General features: G+C 41.5%; 1 protein-coding gene across 2 annotated transcripts; it reads left to right on the top strand.

Annotated features, from left to right (window-relative positions):
- The first annotated feature begins 11,415 nt into the window (after nucleotides 1-11,415).
- CLPS (colipase) lies at nucleotides 11,416-15,897 on the top strand. Of its 2 annotated transcripts, XM_027876199.1 has the most exons (3): nucleotides 11,416-11,499; nucleotides 13,491-13,613; nucleotides 15,766-15,897. In XM_027876199.1, exons 1-3 carry the CDS (start codon nucleotides 11,416-11,418, stop codon nucleotides 15,895-15,897), a joined length of 339 nt encoding a protein of 112 aa, XP_027732000.1. The 2 variants fall into 2 exon arrangements, with proteins under 2 accessions (XP_027732000.1, XP_027732001.1); XM_027876200.1 differs by lacking the exon at nucleotides 13,491-13,613.
- Nucleotides 15,898-22,726: the final 6,829 nt, after the last annotated feature.

The raw sequence follows: 22,726 nt of genomic DNA, 5'->3' as shown, positions 1-22,726 counted from the left end.
CTCACTTAACCCCTCTGTGCCTCAGTTTCCTCATCTACAAAATGAGGGTATTGGACTAGATGTCCTTGAAGGTCCCTTCCAGCCCTCAGTCTATGATCCTATAATGCCATGAAGCCAAGCAAGGAGAGAGATTCCAGGAAAAGGCTAAGATGGACAATGTCAATGCTGTAGAGAGAGGTCGAGAGGGATGAGGACTGAGAAAAGGCCTTTGGGGGCAGCTAGGTGGCGCAGTGGATAGAGCACCAGCCCTGGATTCAGGAGGACCTGAGTTCAAATCTGGCCTCAGACACATAACACTAAATAGCTATGTGACCCTAGGCAAGTCACTTAACCCCATTGCTTAGCCCCCCACCCCCCCCCAAAAAAAGAAAAAAAAGGCCTTTGGATTACAGCCAGGGGTGGGGAACTGCAGCCTTGAGGCCACATGTGACCTTCTAGCTCCTTGGGTGTGGCCTTTTGACTGAGTCCAAGTTTTACAGAACAAATATTACCAAGGGAATTTGTTCTGTGAAGTTTGGATTCGGTCAAAGGGCTGCACTTGAGGCCATAGAGGGCCACATGTGGCCTAGAGGCCGCAGGTTCCCCATCTCTGGATTAGACAAGTAAGAGATTCCAGGTGACCTTGGAGAGAGCAGTTTCAGTTGAGTGGAGGGGATGGAAGCCAGACTGCCCTTTCATAACCACAGGCTTGAATGGAAAGATGAATCAGTTCTTGGCACTTTTGATACACGCTGAATTCAGAAGAGTGGATTCAGCCTACAGGCCAGAGATTCCCAGCTCTCTAAACACCCATGGCTTGTGACATTTTAGACTAGTTCTAGTTATATTCTAATTTTTCTATTACCAATTAACATGTATTTATTGAGTAGTTCCTTTGCACCAAGCCTGTATGAAATACCAAGGGGTATTCCATCAGTGCAACTAGATCCCAGTGAGGGACTTTCTCTCCCAATGCAGATCAGTAGCAACTTTTCTTTCTTCTCTGGAGAAGTTGGAGACTATGGATACAAAATGTCGCATATATTATCAGATGTAGTCACTACTGTGGTTTGTTTTATTTAATTTTTTCCTTTTTTTTAATAAGAGAAGGCTCACTGGTGGTGTAGGAAAAGTGGAAATATCAGGAGAGGTATATCTGATGGGTAAATCTGGTGGGTATATCTGGAAATATCTTTGATGAAATAATAAAACACATCAATAAAAAAAATTTTAATGAGAATTAATTAATACTCTCAAAGAGGTTATAGCCTAACAAAGTAGATAATTAGAAAATTATAAATGTATATATTTATAATCCGTAGTATATGTTTTAACATATTTGATATAATATATAAATATGAAATAATTATAAAATAAAATAAAATGTCTCTCTAGGAGACACCAGGTGGGGAGTGGGAAGAAGAAAAGATGGATTAAATTTAAGAGGATTAGAAAAAGGCTTCATGACTGATCCAACTATTCTGGAAAGCAATTTGGAACTCTGCCCAAAGGACTATAAAACTGTGTATACCCTTTGATCCAGCAATACCACTACTAGGTCTGTATCCCAAAAAGATCAGGAAAAAAAGGGAAAGGACTTACATGTACAAAAGTATTTATAGCGACTGTTTCTATGGTGGCAAAGAATCAGAAATTGAGGAGATGTCCATCAGTTGGGGAATGACTGAATGAATTGTGGTATATAATTGTGATGGAATACCATTGTTCTATAAGAAGTGATAAGCAGGATGCTTTCAGATAAAACTGGGAAGACTTACATGAGCTGATGCAAAGTGAAATGACTAGAACAGAGAGAACATTGTACCCAGTAACAGCAATATTGTATGATGATCTATTATGAGCAACTTAGCTCTTCTCAGCAATACCATGTTCTAAAACAATCCCAAACTGGACTCATGATGGAAAATGCTATCTGCCTCCAAAGAAAGAACTGATAGAGTCTGAATGCAGACTGAAACATACTTTTTTAAAAATTTTCTTTAGGTTTTTTGTTTTTGTTGGAGGGAAGGGGAGTCTATGTTTTCTTTCACAATGTGATTAATATAGAAATATATTTTGCATACCTGCATATGTCAAATTGCTTGCCTTCTCAAAACCAGGGGAGGGCTGGGGAGGAGGGAGAGAATGTGGAACTCAAAAAAAATTTTTTAATAAATGTTAAAAAATGTTTTTACATGTAATTGGGAAAAAATAAAATACTTTTTAAAAAAGAAAAGACTTCATGAAACAGGTGGTCTTTGAACTGAGCCTTGAAGTACAAGCACAATGATCATTCTAAGATAGAGAATGGTACAAGCAAAGTCATGGAACAAGGAAATTGTGCATAGATTAAAGAGATTCATGAGAGATAAGATTAGCTAGGTATGTTTTGACTGCAGTAAAAGTATGATGGATCAAATGTAAAATTGTTTTACTACCTCCTTTCCCTTTACCCTAATTCCTCTCTCTGTGATTGGGCAGGGAAACATGGCCTGAAGAGAGAGGTCCAACATGCAACCTGTGAGCCACAAGTGACCTATAACACTCCCAAGTGGATCCAAACCAGATTAAAATATAATTGGGAAATAGTTAACAAAATAAATAAAAATACAATAAAATATAGATAACATTACATTTTAAAACTAAAGCAATATGTAACCACAAAGATCATTATGTTCAGATTAGTGACCTATTCTATTCAAGTTTGATCCCATTGGCCTAGAAAATAGCTTATTTGAACTGAAGAAATACTATCCTTCTTTCTAGCCTCCCAGGGCCTTGTAGTATTAAACAGAGTAGAGAAGTATTAGATTTACCTTTATCTATATATATATCTATATATAGATATATATATATACACACATACATATACATATATGTGTATATATGTGTATGTATATATGTGTGTATGTGTGTATGTATACATACACACATACATATATACATATATACACATATATGTTTGTTGTGTATGTATATGTATGTATTCTGTATACAAATTTACATACATATACACTGTATTTGTATGTGTTAACTATACTCACGTATACATACATATACATATAAACACATATACACATTGCTAGGTGGCACAATGGATAGAGTGCCAGGCCTGAATTTAGGAAAACTCATCTCTCTGAGTTCAAATGTAGCCTCAGACCTTTATTAGCTGTGTGACCCTGAGCAAGTCACTTAACCCTGTTTGCCTCAGTTTCTTCGTCTGTAAAATGAGCTGGAAAAGGAAATGGTAAACCACTCCAGAATCTTGCCAAGCAAACCCCAAATGGAGTCACAAAGAGTCAGATACAACTGAACAACAACATATATGTGTGTGTATGTATTTACATATATTATGTATACATATAAAATTGTATTTAATATTTTAAATCCCTGGTTCTTCACCAGCAGGGTGACAATTTCTGCAATACTTCAGAAAAATCCATTATTTTCTCAGTGCTTAGTGACCCTGAGCAACTCATATAACTTCTCAGAGCTCTAGACAACTCAGCAGCTGTTCCTAACCTGGAGTCTGTAAGTTGTATTTTCAAATATTTTGATTAGCTTGGCTGGATTGTAGAGAGTGAGGTCTGGCACGTACACAGAGTTTATAAGTTTGCTAAGTTGGTGTCATCCAAGCAGAGAACATTAGAAAGATGCTTCCAGAAGAATTGGAAGGATTAGAGAATGCATGAACCTTCTGTAACTGGCTCTGGTTGACCTGCCAAATGTTTGGAAGGAGTCTCTTTCTGTTGGCTGAGTGGCATGATTTGTTGGTGTCTTCAAAAGGACCTGAGTTGGCACTAGTTCTCACTTTGCTGCATTCTCAACTGGGGAAGAAGGCCACCCGTTCACTCACCTATCGGATGAAACCATGTGGTAACAGGGAGAGCCTAGGACCTCTTCCTCCTCCATTCTGAGGCCATATGACTCCCTAAGAAATGGAGCCTCCTTACATTTTTTATGTGTTCTTTTCCATTCTAGGTGCAGGGCATAGAGTTTCAGACTTGGAGCATGAACCACAAGAATCTGGGAGTACAGAAATCCAGGTCAAGTGTGGTAGCAGCCCAGCAGTGTCTCCTTGAGGAGCACTGAATGATACTCTGGAGTAATCTTTGGGAATTCAGCCCCGTAGAATCCATTAATTCAAAAGTGCTGCCTTTGGACATGGATTGTATGGGACCAAAACTATGAAAGAAGTGAGCTAAATTGTGAGCTTAATCCTTCAAGACTGATGTTGGGTAAGGAGGGATTTTATCCTGAGATATTAGGAGAAATTTTTAAAATGTTATTTCTTGTTATATATTTGAAGTAAATATTCTTTTGTAAAAGCTACCAAATTTTAAGTGGTTAAATAGAATTAGGATGCGAGTCACTGGGTCCCTCACAGATGAGGGAAACACATAGCTGATGGAGACTTGGTAGAGAAAAAGCCACCTGAAACCACTCAGGGTACCTGAGAAACCTGGACATTTCTGAGACCTGGCCCCAAGAAAATGGTGCCAGAACATACTTGTTGGGGCAGCTAGGTGGTGCAGTGAATAGAGCACCGGCCCCGGAGTCAGGAGGACCTGAGTTCAAATCCGGCCTCAAACACATGATACTCACTAGGTGTGTGACCCTAGGCAAGTCACTTAACCCCGATTGCCTCACCAAAAAAAAAAATCTTCAACTCAGAAATCAAAACAGAACCTACTTGTTACAGAGACAATCAATATTTTTGATCTACTTAGTTGTTCCTTTGTGAATGGTTGAGCCAAACTCTTTCGAGAGATTATGGATCTCACCCAAGAGGTTTTTCAATATTCTGAGACTAATTCATATGCAAATAGGAACATCTGGAGAATTTCTTTATGCCAGTTGTTCAGTCATTTTTTAGTCACGCCCAACTCTTCATGACCCCATTTGGAGTTTTCTTCGCAAAGTTTCTGGAGTGTTTTTCCATTTCCTTCTTCAGCTCATCTTACAAATGAGGAAACTGAGGCAAACAGTGCTAAGTGATTTGCCTAGAGTCACCCATCTAGTAAGTGTCTGAGGCCAGATTTGAACCCAGGAAGATGAGTGTTCCTCACTACAGGTCCAGCACTCTATCTACTGTGCTACCTAGCTCCCCTACCTTTCTCTAGTCTATCCCATCAATAAGGAATCCCTTTTCCACTTGGACTCTGGTAGAGTTCCTCTGTGACAGAGATACACCTTTTTTTTTTTTTTTGAGAGTTAAGTGACTTGCCCAAGTTTACACAGCTAGTGAGTGTCAAGTGTCTGAGGCAGGATTTGAATTTAGGTCCTTCTGATTCCAAGGCTGGAGCTCTGTCTACTCTATCTCACTAGAGAGGTACATCTTTGTTTATTTGTGTGTTTGTTTTTGGCTAGGCAATGGGGTTAAGTGACTTGCCCAGGGTCACACAGCTAGTAAGTGTTATGTATCTGAGGCCGGATTTGAACTCACATCCTCCAGACTCCAGGGCCGGTGCTCTATCCACTGCACCACCTAGCTGCCCAAAGAGGTACATCTTTGAAGAGCACATATCTCTCTGTTTTTGTGTCTGATATTAATAATGAGAATTGATGAACAAGGCTATCGCTGACAATTATATCTGTTGAGGAATCTTGCATAATTGTGATACTTGCACTGGAGTCACCTCGTTGGAAGAGAATTTCTAAGATGATATTTTGCTTTTCCAAATCAAAACATTTTTAGTGAACGAACAATACCTTCTCTCCATTGTTAGTCAATTGCATGGCAATAAAGATGCAGTCTAAAGCTAAATATTGCTTGTGAAAAGCTGTCCATTCCCTCTTAATGTTCTCATCAAGGGTACCCTCAGTGCATGTGGAGGTTATTCTCATAACAATTTTATATAGATGAGAAAATAGTTAGATAGGTTAGTGGCTATTAATGTCCTCTTGGAAGCCTTTTCTTGGTATTCATAAATTCAGATATTTCTTGCCTCGCCATTTCCTTATTATCTTCCCCTCCTTCAAATACCTGGCTCCCAGAGCCCTCAAAGCTCCCACCACTGTGTCACTTTTAGCACGTATCTCCTTCCTATGCACTTGGCCTAGTTCCTTGTATACACATCTGGGACTATGATGTTAGAGTCTAAGTGTAGTGGTTCTACTTTCCTTGGTGATGAAAAGTGTTCATTTAGCTGTCCACAACCAGAAAAAGAACTATGGAGTCTGAATGTAGATTGAAGCATATTATTTGCTCTCTCACTTTTTTTTTTTGCTTGTTTCTTCTTTCTCATGGTTTCTTCCATTGGTTCTAATTCTTCTTCACAACATGACTAATGGGAAAATAGGTTCAATATGAATGTATATGTAGAGCCTGTATCAAATTGCATGCTGTCTTGGGGTGGTGGGAGGGGAGAGATGGGGAGAAATTTGGAGCTCAAAATCTTATGGAAATGAATGTTGAAAATTAAAAATAAATAAGTAAAATTTAAAAAAAGAAATAATGAGCTTGATGATCTTAGAAAAATGTGGATAAATTTGCACAAAATAATGAAGAACAAAATGAGCAGAACCAAGAGAACGTTGTAACAACAATATTGTTTTAAGAACAAATTTGATTAAGTCATTTTGACTATGACAAATAACCAAATTAACTACAAAGGACCTATGAAGGAGGATGCTTTCTTCATCCAGAGAAAGAATTGACAAATGTATTTGTAGAATGATTTTACACATATATACATATTTGTGTATAATGGTAGCCATCTTGGGGTGGGGGTGGATAGGAGAAGAAAAAAGGGGAAAAAAGAAAGTTACATGTTAACTTTATTATATATTTAAAAGGAATATCAAATTGTACATAATAGATTTGCAGGTTCATGTACAATCATCTTTTTTTCCTATTCTACTATATTATGCAAATGCTTGTTTTATTTCTTAAGTTCAGAATAAAATTAATAACTTTTTTAAAAAAGAAAAAAAGGAAACGGTTCATTTAAAATCTTGCTGATCTTTTCCGTCTTTCTTTTTTCTGTTGTTCTTGTTTCATTCTTATTCATTCATCCTCTTCAAGTTCCCTTATTCATTCAGCCTTATTAAATTCTTTCTGAATGACTTTGTCTTGCCAGATTTTCACATAAAGTTTTTTTAAGATGGTTTTTATCCCAAACACAGCTTCTCTGTTTGATGAGAAAATACTGCTCATAATATTCCACCATCCTTTTCCATGAAACTTCATAAGTGAGTTTGTATTCTAAAGCTGCATTGATCTTGGCTGCAATTATCTCTTTTCTTTTTATTTGGGGGGGAATGGGGGTTAAGTGATTTGCCCAAGGTCACACAGCTAGTAAATGTTATGTGTCTGAGGCCAGATTTGAACCAAGGTCCTCCTGAATACAGGGCCGGTGTTCTATCCACTGCACCATCTAGCTGCCCTTGCAATTATCTCTCCACTTGACAAGTAAGTCAAGTGTTTGCTGACTAAGACACTTATTTGAGGTCCTTTTTTAATAGGTGAGCAAAAAAAGGATTTGTAAACACACATCTTATGAACCTATAAGATAATATTTTCTTCCCAGTGAGGACAGAGAAGTAAACAGAGTTAGGAAAAGAATAATTTCTTTTTTGGGGGCAAGGTTTGTGTGTGTGTGTGTGTGTGTGTGTGTGTTTTTGGTGAAGCAATTGGGGTTAAGTGACTTGTCCAGGGTCACACAGCTAGTAAGTGTTATGTGTCTGAGGCCAGATTTGAACTCAGGTCCTCCTGACTCCAGGGCCGGTACTCTATCCATTGTACTACCTAGCTGCCCCAGAAAAGAATAATTTCTGAGCAGCCAATGGGAACAGGAGGTGGGGCCAGGGGGTGGAAGATGAGTTCATTTCTCTCCTCCACAGATATCCCAGGGAGAATCCCTCATTTGTGACAATGGAGATGGGGCATGATGGACCCTGGCCTTCCAAAGCTTCCTCCATGCAATGATCTTTCTTTCCACCCACCAGCCTTCAGAAAGATGGAAGTGAACATGCAGGCTAAAAGAAAATAACACCATCTGGTGAAGCTGGTAACTTGTGGAGACTGAAGAAAGAAGGAGAATAGAGTGAGAGAGGCAGAGTGGGAGAAGATGGCACCTAAAGGCTTTTCCTAGCCTTTTCTGACAAGCTACATGGAAGGGGTGACCCCTAGAGACAGGGAGACAGATAGAGTTATATACACCTTGGGAATGGAGAGAAACACAAAGAAAGAGGACTAGATGGAAGGAGGAAAGAGGGAGAGAAAAAGAGAAACATTCTAGAATGTTTGACCTGTATGACCTGTGTGATCTTGGACAAATTATTTTATCTTCCTGGGTCTCAGTTTCCTTGTCTATAAAATGAAGAGGTTGGACCAGATCTCTCTCTCTCTCTCTCTCTCTCTCTCTCTCTCTCTCTCTCTCTCTCACACACACACACACACACACACACACACACACACACATCTCCTTTTTATTTTGTTGGGTGGGTGGCTGTAGGGAAGGTAGCCAGATTTAGGACATTCACACCTGCAGAGATGGGGTGTACATAAGAGAGGTGCCCCTATTAATCAGTTTTTGCACTTGAACCTTGAGGAAAAGCTGGGCATTTCCCAGGACTGGACAAACAGAAGGAACAGCAGCTGCTATGCTCCCAGTGCCCAGAGGCTTCAGCAAACAGTCAGTGGAGTTTGCCTGCTTCAGCCTATACTGAAGACCCAGCCTATACCAGGTTCTGGGACCCTTTAGGAAGACACTCAGAGGAGAGTTTTGGGAGTGGGGAGACAATAGCACTGTGATGTAATGGAAAGAATGCCTGACTGAGAGTCATAATATTGTAGATTTAGAGCTAGAAGGGGTCAGAGATCATTTCATCCACCACCATCACTACCACCTCCATTGTACAGATGAGGAAACTGAGGCCCATGGGGGTTAAGTCGTTTGCCCAAGGCCACACAGCAAAGTGAGTATTTTAACTGCAGTCCTCTGAATCAAAATATAGCAGAAATTTTCACTGGTTGTCCTTGATGCCTCAAATGCTGTCCCTCCTCATCTCTGCCTCTCAGCTTCCCTGGAGTCATTCACATCTCAGCTAAAAAAAATCCCACCTTCCACAAGAAACCTTTCGAGGTCCCCTTGAATGCTTGTGTCTTTTCCCTGTTGGTTATATCTAATTTGTCTCTATCTTGTTTGTACAGTTATTTGCATGTCATCTCCCCCATTAGACTATGAGCTCCTGGAAAGCAGGGACTATTTTTTGCCTTCCTTTGTATTTCCAGTGCTCAGAATAGAGCCTGGCACATAGTAGGTGCTTAATAAATGTTTATTGACGGACATCATAAGACGAGTCTGAGTCTTTACTCTAACACTTAGTAACTGTGTGATCTTAGGCAAACCAATGAACCTCATTGAGTCTCAGTTTCTTTATTTATAAAATGGGTCACGGAGTCATAGATTTGGAACTGGAAGGAATCTCCAAGGCTATCTGCTCCAACCCTCTCATTTTACAAATAAGAAAAGTATAGCCAAGTGTAGACCTGCCCAAGATCACACATGTTTTGTGATATCAGAGGTAGAGCTTGAAGCCAGGGCTTCTTAACTTCAAGGCTGGCTCTCTCTCTCCCACCTCATGACTGGTTTTTTGTTTGTTTTTTGTCTAGGCAATTGGGGTTAAGTCACACAGCTAGTGAGTGTTATGTGTCTGAGGCCATATTGAACTCAGATCCTCCTGACTCCAGGGCTGGTGCTCTATCCATTGTGCCACCTAGCTGTCCCTATGGCTGTTTTTTTGATAATAATATAAGTTCCTCCTATCTTGGAAGCATTTTGTGAGTAAATCACTTTATAAACAACAAAGCAATGTATTAATGGCAACTGTAAGACCCATCAGGGACTGGGACACCTGGATCTACCCTGACCACCCTCCCCTACTATCCTAGGAGATAGTATTTAGCCCACAAGGACTAAAATCCCTCCATTAAAATTCTACTGCTGGGTTAAGGCTTGGTCTTCAAGAGGCCCCAGTGAAACTGTGACTGTTTTTTGGGAGTGGGTTACCTAAAGACCCATTAACACCATGGCAGGATTTGGTTGATGAGATTAACTAGCCTTCTGCCACAAGACTGAAGGGCCCTGTAGGAGACCCAAGAAGGAGGATTGGAAAATTCTGTTGGTGGAGTGGATAAGTGAAGAACCCCCATTTAGGCAGTTAAGACTTAAGTTATACCCAAAGAAATGAGGGACCCTGGAAACCAGGAATCAAGGATGAGTATAGGCTCATAGGCTCATTGACTAGGACATAGAAGCAATCTCAGCCACCATCTTGGCTAAGTTCTTCATTATACAGAGGAGGAAATTTGCAGTCCTAAAATACTTTCAGTCAACCAATAAGCATTTATTAATTATTGTTTACTATTTACTATGTGTCAGGTACTATGCAGATACAAAGAAGGACAAAAACATAGCCTCTGTCCTCTAGGAATTCACATTCTGGTGTGGGAGACAACATGAAAACAGGTATTTATAAAATGGATATTCATGATTTCTACAGAGTAGATGGAACGTAATCTCAAGAGGAAGGCATTAGCATTGTGTGTTTGGTGGGAGGGGGACTTGGGGAGAAGAAATGAGAAGGGTCTCCTACAGAAGGTGATTAATAATAATAATAATAATAATAATAATAATAATAATAATAATAATAATAAATAGCTGGCTTTTAAATATTCTTTAGGATTTATAAAGCTCTTTACCTGTGTTATCTCATCTGAACCTTACAAGAGCCTTGTGAAAGGATGGCCCCTAAGTGGAGAGCAGTTCTCCTCCTGGCTCTGAACAGTATGTGAAGCCCCTAATGTCAAATCGTAGTCTTGGAGCTAGGAGAGGGCCTTAAGGGCCATACAAATTCAACACTTACATTTTATGAAGGCATCTCTGTTTGTTATCTCTATTGTCACCTGTTTTACAGATGAGGAAACTGAGGCTAGCAAAGGGTAAGAGACTTACCCATAGTCAGACAGCTAGTAACTGTCTGAGGTAGGATTTGAACTTAGGTCTTCTCAACTCCAGATCTGTCTACTGTGCATTCTGTGTTCCTGGAATGGGAGACATCTATGATTCTAAAATTCTTGGTCTACTTCAGATGTTAAGCTGGGGGCCCTACTCTGGGATAGGAGGTTGGACAACATCTTCTCAAGGACAACTGGGAGATTGGGGTGGGGCAGTGTCAGAGGGTCCACAGGCTAACTGGGAAGAGGCCATATGGTTCCACAGGCAATGGGAGTTCTTGGTCTGCTTAGATTATCTGTAGCCTATTGTGTACATGTATGCCAGAAGATAAGAGACACCATGGGATTGGGGGAGGCTGGTCACGAGGGAAAGAGGAAGGGGATTTATCAGAATTACAGGGTGCCTGTAGACCTAGTCTCCTGACTCTTCAGCTCCATCAGTCCCTCCGTGTTCCCCGGCATCACCACTTACCATGGAGAAGGTTCTTATCCTGTTGCTGATCTCCCTGGCTGTAGCCTATGCAGTCCCCAACCCTCGGGGCCTGATCATCAACCTGGTAAGAGAAACTTTCCTGCATCCTCTGAGTCCCAAAAGGTAGGTTTCCTGATTAAGCCTGGGCTACCCTGTTCCCTCACCAAATGCCTCTCATCTCTGGGCAGAAGAACCCAGGTAGTACCTACCTCTCATCCAAGACCCTCATTGAGTAAAGTGAGGACCAGAACAAGGGAGATAACATGTTCAAGATCTCACAATCTATCAGTGACAGAACCAGGGTTAAAACTCAGGCCCCCTTACGTCCAGATCCCTTCTCCCACAATACCACAATGCCTTATCAGGTAAAACACTGTAGCCCGTGGCCTTACCAAGTTGTCTACATTGTATCCCATGGATATAGCAAGCATCTACACTGCCTCATGCTGCCTGCCCTGAACCATGGTGCTTTACCAAACATGTATTCTGCAGCACACAGCCTTAGCAAGAATCAACACTGTACTAATTTGCCTTGTTGAGTACTTAACACAAATCCCACTGATTTACCATGTCTCTAAGCTGTACCACAGCACCTTATCCAGCCCACTCAGCAGGTATAATTCTCCTCCAGACAAACTTTAGTTTCCAGCACCATACTCTTCCCCCAGCTGCCCAGGGAGTATCCAGGACCCCAAACTGGGTTACCCCCTGAGGCAGGGTCTCATGCTTCAGATTTCTCTCCCTTTCTCCCCAACAAAACTTAGCTTGTCTATACTTCTTCTGTTTTCTTTCCAAAGTACCAGCTAGCTGGTAAACTGATAACCCCATCCTGGTCAGGTCAATGTATAAATGGGTACTAATAGGTTAATGAGTTACCCCATCCTTAAACCAGTCAAAATGCATAGTTCTTCAGAAGCTCATTAAAGAGCTAATATGGCATTTGTTTAGGAGTTGGGAAATGGGGCTCAAACTATACATCAGCAGCAGCCACAAATCCTGCCTATGGGTAGGGCCAAGTGTAACCTCCAGATTCCACATAAAGGAGCCTGAGGCATTAAAAAGTACAAAAGAACTGACCCACATATGACAGTAATGGACCAGGATGCCTGCAGAGAAGCGCAGAATATTGAACCAAGACCTGGCTTCCAGAGCTTCTAATCTTGAAGTCCTAGATGGCACATAAATGATCCAGACCTAAAGGAGAGTGAGGGGAAGTGAAGCAAGGGAAGGAATTAGGTCTCCATCATTGCAGGTTAGGCATGTATTCTGAGGACAGGCAATCAAAGGAGAAGAGAATTATTGAGTCATAGACTCTATACCTGGAAGAAACTTTAGAGAACATGGAAGCAGGAATGTGTTGGAGGCAGCTCTAACCAGCTTATGAGAGCCGATTGTTAAATTTTCATAGTGAGCATTTAGACCTTGGAAATCAGCAAATGCTGCAAATCAAGACTGGAATTATTGTTTTGCTGATCGTCTAGACTTACAAAAAACATCTCTTTTTTAAAGTCTTTTTATTTATTTATAATATTAATGTTTAAAAATTGTTTGAGTTTCAGATTCTTCTTTCCCTCCAACTCCTTCTCCTGCCATTGAGAAGGCAAGCAATAATGATACCCACAATACCTGTGCAGAGATGCAAAATATCAGTCTGTACTCAGAATTCATCAGTTCTCTTTCCAGAGGTGGATTGCATTTTCCATCCTTTAGAACTGTCTTGGATCATTGATCAAGAGTAGCTAAGACTTGAGAAAATATCAATCATGCAGACAGAATTTAAAAGTGTGTGTGTGTGTGCATAATTTCTTTTTTCTTAGGAGATCCTAATTATTAATTTACCAACATATCCCTGTCTATATCTAGTTCAGGGATAAGGACCGTGTGGCCCTCTAGGTCCTCAAGTATAGCCCTTTGACTGAATCCAAACTTCACAGAATAAATCCCCTTAATAAAAGGATTTGTTCTGTAAAACTTGGACTCAGTCAAAAGGCTTCACCCAAGAACCTGGAAGGCCACCCTTGGGGACTTTCACCAGATCGACTTGGAGGGGGTGGGGCGGGCTGTGCTTTCTCACAGGAAAATGGGGAGCTGTGCATGAATAGTCTCCAGTGTAAAAGCAGTTGCTGTCATCATGATAGCGTCCTGAGCTTGACCCGATGTGCTGACAAAGCCCCTGAGAACAGTGAATGTTCTGCCAGCGTAAGTAGCCAAGCAGGATTTGGGGCAAGGGTGGAAAAAGGGAAGAAAAGAGTGGAAGGAGTGCAGCTGGAACTGGGGCCACCAAATGGGAAGGTTCTTTCCCAAAAAGGAGAATCACTTAGTCTTACCTTATGACTTAAAAGAGGAAGAAACAAAAGTAGACAGAGAGATAGGTAGATGGATAGATAGATAGATGGATGGATGGATGAATAAATAAATAAATTAATTAATTAATAGATAAATAAGCAAACAAACAAATAAAATAAGAAACAGGATTAGAGAGGGAAAATTAGTTACCCAGGGTCATGCAGTTCATTGACAGAACCAGGACTGGAACTCAGGTCCCCTAACTTTCTAATTGCTGCTGCTACTGTAGTTTTTGCTTACACCTGTTCTGAAGAGCCTCATTGTACGATCAGAAATCTAGGGCTAGAAGTGACCTCAGTAGCTATTGAGTTCATCCCCTTTGCTTTGGAAAGGACTCCCTTCCCCACTCCCTCTTCTCCTCCCATCTAGAACCAACAAGAATCACAGGATCATAGAATCGAAGTGGGGAGGGTTAAGGGTCATCCAATTCAATCTCTGCCTTTTACACATGAAGAAAGTGAAGCCCAGAGAAGTTAAGCGAAGAAGAAAATGAGGGATAGGGAGGTTACTGACTTGCCTGGGGTCACACAAGAGGTGGTGGGGTGGAGAGAGCACTAGACTTTGAACCGAGAAGACCTGAGTTTGGATCCTGCTTCAGACACACTTACTACCTCTGTGACCTTAGATAAGAATCATCTCATCTCCTTAAGCCTCAGTGTCCTCACCTGTAAAATGGGGAGTTTGGACTCAATGACCTCCAATGTCCCTTCCAGATCTAAATCCATGACCTTGTGACTATCAGAGGCACATTAGAATCAGATTTAGAACTACAAGGGCTCTTAGTTATTTAGTCCAACAATAAAGCCTAGAGAGGGGGAAATAATTTACCCACAGTCATATGGGTATGAAGTGGCAAAGCTAGAATTAGAACTCAGGTCTTTGAACTCCAATTTAGTACTTCCTCCATTATATCACACTGACCCTTGAGACATGCTTTGTTTCTGGATGTGACAGAGATAGAATAGGACTAAAATCTTCTGACTCCTAATCTGGTGACTTTCCCACTGCACTTCTGATAATTGTTGTTTAGTTGGTTTTCAGTCGTGTCAGACTCTTCCTGACCCCATTTGGGGTTTTCTTGGCAAAGATAGTGGAGTGGTTTGCCATCTCCTTCTCCAGCTCATTTTACAGATAAGGAACTGAGGCAAACAGAGTTAAGTGACTTACCCAGGATCACACAGCTAGGATATATCTAAGGAAAGATTTGAACTCAGGAAGATGAGTCTTCCTGACTCCAAGCCCAGCACTTGGTGCACTGTGGCACCACCTAGCTACCCTACTCTTGAAGATAAGAGACCATCACTCAGGGCATCCAAGATACTGTCTCCTGTGGAAAGACAATGTGGTACGGTGGAGAAAGCATTGGCTTTGAGGTCAGAAGGCATGAGTTCAAATTCTCCTGTCATTTCCTTTCTGTGTGACGTTGGGCAAATAAATTAACTTCTCTGGGCCTCAGTTTCCTCATCTGTAAAATGAAGGGACCTCTAAAGCCTTCCAACTCTGAATCTATGATCTTGTGAGTTTTGCTGGTTTTAAATGGGACAAAAGGAGGTGGTGGGGATGGGAGAAGGGAGGCAGGAATCCTATCTAGAAACAGCTAGAGATACCCTGAGATGTCTCACCATCCTAGTTCTCTCATCAGGGAGCAGTGGCTCAGGATTAAGGCTATGAGGGACTAAGGATTATTTAATCCAACCTACTTGTTTTATAGATGAGGAACCAGAAGCCAAGATCAAGGACATGAAGTATCCAAGGTCCCACAGTCAAAAACAGGATCTCTAACTCCAAATATGTTGCTATCTTCCCTATACTACATGCTATCGAAGTTGAGATATAGAACAAAGGGTTTTTTTGGAGGGAGGGGAGTTTCCTATGGATTCTACCTTCCCTCTGCAGCCCCCATGTCAGAGGAGTGGGGAGCAGCAGCCTCAATCCAGAAACTGTTAGACCAGTGACTGAACCCAGGTGGGTCCAGTGATGTGACCATTCTTATGTCTCCCCCCAGTCGCTCTATGGAGTTTACTACAAGTGTCCCTGTGAGAGGGGATTGACCTGTGAAGGGGACAGGAGCATCGTGGGCTCCCTCACTAACACAAACTATGGTGTCTGCCTCGATATTCGTCGTTCAAAGGAGTGAAGTCTTTCCCCACCTTATCCTACGTTTCCCCACCAGCCCAATTAAAGCTCATGCAGCAAACCCTTCCTGGACTAAGTTTGTGTCATTCTTGAAATTAATTCATCCATCTCTACTCAGGGTACTGATAAGGGTGAGATAGATAGGGCAGGACGAGATGGGACAAGATTCTGAACTGGCAAGCAGAAGAGGGAGAAATTAGGAATGAGTGGGGAAGGGGAAAAGAATAAGAGAATAAATGAATGCCAGAGCTAGAAGGGAACTCAGATGTTATCTAATCCAAGAGTCCTTAAAATGCACACGGGAGAGTCCTCAAACAGGAAAAAAAAATTACATCTTTATTTTTACTAACCTCTAACTAAAAATTGACATTTCCTTTTTGTTACAAATGTAGGCAGAAAACCACGACTCTAAGAAGGGTGTTCAGAGCCTTCAGCAGAAACACTGCCCATAAAGGTTAAGAACTCCTTATCTAAGCCAATTTTTTAAAATCCAAGTTTTTAAATAATAGCTAGCACTTTCTGGCTCACAGTCTTTTACAAAAAGAAAAGATAAGAAGTGCCAGGGGACTCCAATCTTCAGGGATGAGAATATCAGCACACTCTCTTCCATAAACTTCTAGCCAGGCTCAGGGGAAAATTGTCTCCTGCTTTCTCTGCCCACCCCTCCCCAATGAATGGGGCTCTCTCATTCCCTCTGGGTAATTCAGCAACCTGTGCAAATGTTGAAGTTCAGGGGTGCTGGGACCCCAAAATCACAACACATGGGTCCTGCCTGAAAGAATTTGACCCAAGTCTTCTTTCAGCCAAAGACAAGGTTTATTAGATCATTATTGGGCAGACTCTTAAGGAGTCTGAACATTAGTGAGCTATTGGCTAGATTCTAAGAATCTGAGCATCTTATGAGAAGATGGGCTTTATATACATACAGAAAGACTACAGGAGGGATCTAGGAGTGGCCAAGCAGTTTATGAGGTAATAGAATTCCAGGGACCTGGACCATGTGGCCAAGAAAGAATGGAGCCTAGATAGGATTAGGGGTGGGAAGTGGCCTGGAGCCATAGGGAGGTAAAACAATGGAGGGCTAGGCTAGATTAAGGGTAACAGAGTTGGGAGAATGGGGAAGGCCAGTTGATGGGATTATAGCCTCAGGCAAAATTCAGAGATTTGGCCTTGTGGGAAAGTCCAGGATTTTTCCTTTTTGGGCTCTAGATCCTAACCAAAGGTTGGGATGCGTTGATGCCTCAGGCAAATGCCAGAGACTTGACCATGTGGGAAAGTTCAAGGAAGTTGGGGGGGGAGGGTTTACAGGGCCTATACCCACTCAAAATGACAGCACGATGCACCCAGAAAGTGTCTAAGGCAGGATTTAAACTCAGATATGCCTTACTTGGACTCTAGCTTTAGCCAGACTGTGCCATCTAACTGCCTAATTTAACAACTCATTAATAATATTAATTACTTAATATATAATAATGTATAATATAAATAATTAATAATAAAAACATAAAGTTAAATGGGAAATAAAAACTCTCAGTGCTGGTTAAAAGCAGAGAAGGAACAAAGGAAACCTGGGAAGTGAAGGAACTGACTAATGGAATCTTAATTTCTCCCTAGAGGAAGGAAGACAAGGGAAGAGGGTCATTGTCTCCACCCCCTCCACCTCCCTGGTAAGCCCAGCATGCCCAAGTCTTTCCTTAAGCTTGGGCTCTGATTACCAACCTAGTCTACCCACACCTACCCATTGTTCTGTGACACACTCTAACAAAGTAGACTGACCCTCCACTAACTCTTCAGAGCCCATGTCTGTCCACTGATGGCAAAGAGGTTAGAGGTGGGGAAGAAGGGAAGCAGACAACAGCATCCCTAGTTCAATGTCAGGAGCACCAGGAAATTAAGAGTCTGCCTGAAAAGTTTCAGAATGTGAGCCTGTTAGATTGTAAGCTTCTTGAGGGCAGAGATTGTGTTTTGTTGCATTTTAATTGTATCCCCAGTGCTTTACACAGTACTTGATATATCATAAATGCTTAATTGGAACAAAATTCACCTTGACCAGTGTAAAAATCCAGGAAAAAAACAGAAAGCATTATTAGAATCGGTTGCATAACAAACACAAAAATGCTTGCTCTCACCCCCAAGCTTTAACTCTTATAAAATTACAATGAAAATAAAACTTAAAATCACTTACATTATGAAATTCAGGAATTTTGTTTAAAAAACAAAACTGCTGAGTATCTCTGACATACTGACAGTTGTAGACTGACTGACTGACTGACCAGCAGATAGAACCCTGGTTCTCTCCAATGATTCCAATGCCTTGTCTCTGTGGACATGGCAAAAAATAGACTTTTTTTTTCATTCTTTTGGATTTGTTTTACAGTGTCTTAATTTCTCATAAAGTCACTAGCTTCCAATTGCTCCATTCTAATTTTTAAGGAAATATTTTCTTCAATAAACTTTTGGACTTCCTTTTCCATTTGGCCAATTTTGCTTTTTAAGGCATTCTTCTCCTCATTGACCTTTTGCACCTCTTTTGCCATTTGGCTTAGGCTATTTTTTTAAGGTGTTATTTTCTTCAGTATTTTTTTGGGTGTCCTTTAGCAAGCTGTTGACTTGTTTTTCATGATTTTCTTGCATCACTCTCAGTTTTTCCTCTACTTCTTTTACTTGCTTCTCAAAATCCTTTTTGAGCTCTTCCATGGCCTGGGACCAATTCATATTTTTCTTGGAGGCTTTCTGGGAGCTTTGACTGTGTTGTCTTCTTCTGGTTGTGTGCCTTGATCTTCTTTGTCACCAAAGTAAGATTCTATGGTCTGACCCTTTTTGCATTGCTTGCTCATAATCCCAGCCAATTACTTGAATTGTAAACTGTTTGTTAAGGTAGGAGTCTGCTTCCAGTGTGGAGAATGTACTGTCCCAAGCTTCAGGGGTTTTGTGCAACCTGTTTTTAGAGATACTTCTAAGGACCTGTAAATTTTCAGTTCTTCCAAGGTGCTATGATCAAGGGTGAGGTGTTTACTCCTTTCCTGGCCCATGCTCTGGTCTATGAGTGACCATAAGCACTCTTTTCTGTCTTGGAACTGTGAGGAGGATTCTCTCTCCACTGCCACTACAAGCTCCACCACACCAGCGCTCCTCCTTGCCCCAGGACCACCACCCAGAACTGTGACCCAGATCCAAGCATGGGCAAAGCAAGAGATTCCTGCACCAGTAGAGAGACCCCTGCAATCCCCCTCTGATCAGCCACTTGACTCCCCCTCAGTCTGTGGGCAAGAAGCTCAGGAGGCAGCCGCCACCCCGGGGCTGAGCTCGGGGACTGGGGCTTCTCTCTCACCGCAAACATAAACTTTTCCTACTGACCTTCTAAGTTGTCTTTGGCATTCATGGGTTGAGAAGTCTGGAATCTGCCACAGCTGCCTGTGATTCAGTCCTCTGAGGCCTGCTTGCCCACGCCAAACTGTGCTCCTCTCCCAGCCTGGCGCCATAGACCTTTCCAATCAACCATCCAGGTTGTCTTGGGCTGGAAATTTGTTTCACTCTATCTTTTTGTGGGTTCTGCTGCTTTAGAATTTGTTTAGAGCCATTTTTTACAGGTATTTGGAGGGGTTTGGGGGAGAGCTCAAGCAAGTCACTGCTTTTACTCCACCATCTTGGCTCCACCCACCAAAAATAGATTATAAATATAAATAATATGACATAGTCCCTGTCTTCAAGGGGCTGACTATCTTATTGGGGGATACAAAATGTAGATAGAGTAGCAATACAAGGCAGAACGTAAGAGGAGCAAAAGAAAGATCTAGACATTATAGTCTGGGAAGATTTAAGAAGGGAGATGTCAGCTTGAGGAGTCAGGGAAGAGTTCTTGGAAGAAGTGACACCTTGGTAGAGCTTTAAAGGAGGAGACGTTTTCAAATGGGGCAGCTTGGTGGCACAGTGGATAGAGTTCTGGACCTGGAGTCAGGAAGACTCATCTTACTGAGTTCAAATCTGGCCTCAGACATTTATTAGCTTTGTGATCCTGGGCAAGTTACTTAACCCTGTTTGACTCAGTTTCCCTATTTGGAAAGTGAACTAGAGAAGGAAATTGCAAAACACTCCAGTATCTTTGCCAAGAAAACACCAAAAATGGGGTCACAAAGAGTCAAACATGACTGAAATGACTGAATGATGAAGTTTACAAATGATTTTGAGCTAAAAGGAACCTTAGAGACAATAATCTTCATTTGACAAATGAGGAAACTGTGATCTAGAGAGAGTTTGTCCAAGGATATACAAGGATACCACCATATATATATACACCATACCATAAGTGTGTCAGCATTGTGGTCCACTGTATATGTACCATATCATATATATGTCAGCATTGTGGTTGCAGAGGTCTCTCAGTCAACCAGGAGTCACTCCAACTAATACGTGCCGCACCAAGCCTGGAGTGGGTGCTGTACCTGATTTGTGGTGATCTTGCTTCTACTAAAAGACTCTCATTGAGGGAGACGTGTACTACCTTCTGAGACAGCCCAGTCTGCTTCTGGGCAGCTCTAATTATTCCGAAGTTTTTCCTTACATTTTGATTAGATCTGCCTTTCTACAATTTCCACCTATAGCTTCTGACTTTGATCTAAAAGGATAAGCAGAACAAGACTTACTCTTCTTTAATCTGATAGTCTTTCAAATACTTGAAGATCAATATAAAATCTTTCTAAGATTTCTCTTGTCCATGATAAAGACTGCTAGCTCCTTTCAGCAATTCTCATATTCCATGGTCTCCAGTTCCCACTCTGCCAATGGCTCCTATGTGACTTTTGGTAACTGGTCACCTTTCTATGCTCCCTTTTGTACTTCCTAAAATTCGATACTGAAATATGAATCTGAGGTCTAGTTGTGGTCTCTCCAGGACAGAGTACTACAGACCTATTCCCTCTCTCATTCAGAACACTATGTCTCTTAATTCCATGTCATAATGATAAGGATGGGATCTAGACCCCAAAAAGGAAAAACCCTGGACTTTCCCACATGGCCAAATCTCTGGATTTTGCCTGAGGCTATGATCCCATCAATTGGCCTTTCATTGTGGCTACACTCTGTCTCCCTTAACCTAACCTAACCCTCCATTGTTTTACCTCCCTATGGCCCCATGGCTACTTTCCACTCTTAATCCTATCTAGGCTCCATTCTCCCTTGGCCACAAGGTTCAGGTCCCTAGAGTTCTATTACCTCATAGACTAATTGGTCACTCCTACAATCCTCCCATAGTCTTTCTGTATATAAGATCCATCTTGTCTCCATTAAGATGCTTAGATTCTTAAAATCTAACCACTGCTCAGATTCTTACAATCTAGCCAATAGCTCACTAATGTTCAGACTCCTTAAGAGTCTGCCCAATATGACTGATGTTCTAATAAACCTTGTCTTTGGCTGAAAGAAAGCTTGGGTCAAATTCTTTCAGGCAGGACTCACATGTTGTGATTTTGGGGTCCCAGCACCCCTAAGTCCCTAAACCTCAACAATAATGTTAACTCATCTCAAGCTCAAAGTTCACTAAAACCCTCGTCTTTTTTCATACAAGTTGTTGTGTGGTCATGACTTCAAAGTACAGCATTTGTAAAATCAATTTTTTAAAACCACAAAAGAATTCACACTGATCCCTGGGACACTTTACTAGACACTTCATTCCTGGTTGACATAGTGCCAATGATGCCAACTTTGGGGGTTTGTGATCACTCAATTAGTTCCAAATTCACCTAACTGTACTATCACTTAGCCTACATCTCTCCATCTTGTTTATAAGTGACAGGAAGTCCCCCCATGAGATACTTTGTCAAATGCTTCACTAAAATCTAGATAGACATAGAATATCTATCAAATTATTCTGATCTACTAGCCTAGCAATCATGTAAAAAAAGAAAATGAGGCTAGTCTGGCACACCCAGATTTTTTTTGTGTGGACCCACGATAGCTCTCTGTATTCACTACTTCCCTCTTTTAAATGTTCATAAACCATGTCTTCAAAAATACACAATCCTGCTCAGATTCTTAAAATGTAGCCACTGCTTTTATTCTTATAATCTAACCAATAGCTCACTAATGTTCAGACTTCTTAAGAGTCTGGCCAATACGATGGATGTTCTAATAAACCTTGTCATTGGCTGAAAGAAGGCCTGGGTCAAATTCTTTTGGGCAGGACCCGTGTGTTGTGATTTTGGGGTCCCAGCACCCCCAAACCCCAACATTTTGGTGGCCCCTGCAGGGACAACTGCCTAATCCCAAGTTCTTCACCAGCCAAGACTGGAAGGTATGTAAGCCTCCCCCTCACCTCCTTTCTTGCTCTGCAGTTGGAGTCACTCTCCAAGCACCAAGGCTTGGAGGTGCTTTTCGGGCAGACAGTTAAGAGGCTGTCTCTCGCACTCAGCCTGATGCTCTCAGGCTCTCAGTCCACTGGGTCAGTTGGAGGCCATAGATCTGGGTACACCTTCCACAGCATGGAGGACAAGGACGGACGCCCTATCGGGAAGTGTATGCCCAATTTTGTCAATTCCCTCGGCCCTAGGGAATTGGGGAAAACTGCAGTTGCTTTTTGGTTCTCTGAAGCTTACTTACGCCCTTCCCTCTACACCCCTGAATCCTCCTTCATGGAGATTACAGAGAAAAGTTAGAACAACTAAAAATATCTTGGCACATTCTGGAGGTTTTGTAACTGATCATTAAGGAGTTTTGAAACACCTCCTTACAACCCTGGTCACTGCCTTCCCTTGAGTCAAGAGGGTATCTGTTAATCCCTCTCATAAGAGAGTTTCACCCTTTACCCCTCGCCTTTGATTTCACCCTCCCCTACC

The sequence above is a fragment of the Vombatus ursinus genome, unplaced genomic scaffold (assembly GCF_900497805.2).
Source record: "Vombatus ursinus unplaced genomic scaffold, bare-nosed wombat genome assembly UNPS02014811.1, whole genome shotgun sequence".
Classification (NCBI taxonomy): domain Eukaryota; kingdom Metazoa; phylum Chordata; class Mammalia; order Diprotodontia; family Vombatidae; genus Vombatus; species Vombatus ursinus.
Note: the sequence above shows the minus strand (reverse complement) of the source record. Positions and strands in the feature narration are given on the sequence as shown.

Bases quoted from the DNA above. Each gene is read 5' to 3' on its own strand.
- CLPS (XM_027876199.1), top strand. From the start codon at position 11,416: ATGGAGAAGGTTCTTATCCTGTTGCTGATCTCCCTGGCTGTAGCCTAT. The intron at 11,500-13,490 runs GTAAGAGAAACT...GCTTTCTCACAG, and splicing joins GGGGCCTGATCATCAACCTG to GAAAATGGGGAGCTGTGCAT. The intron at 13,614-15,765 runs GTAAGTAGCCAA...GTCTCCCCCCAG, and splicing joins ACAGTGAATGTTCTGCCAGC to TCGCTCTATGGAGTTTACTA.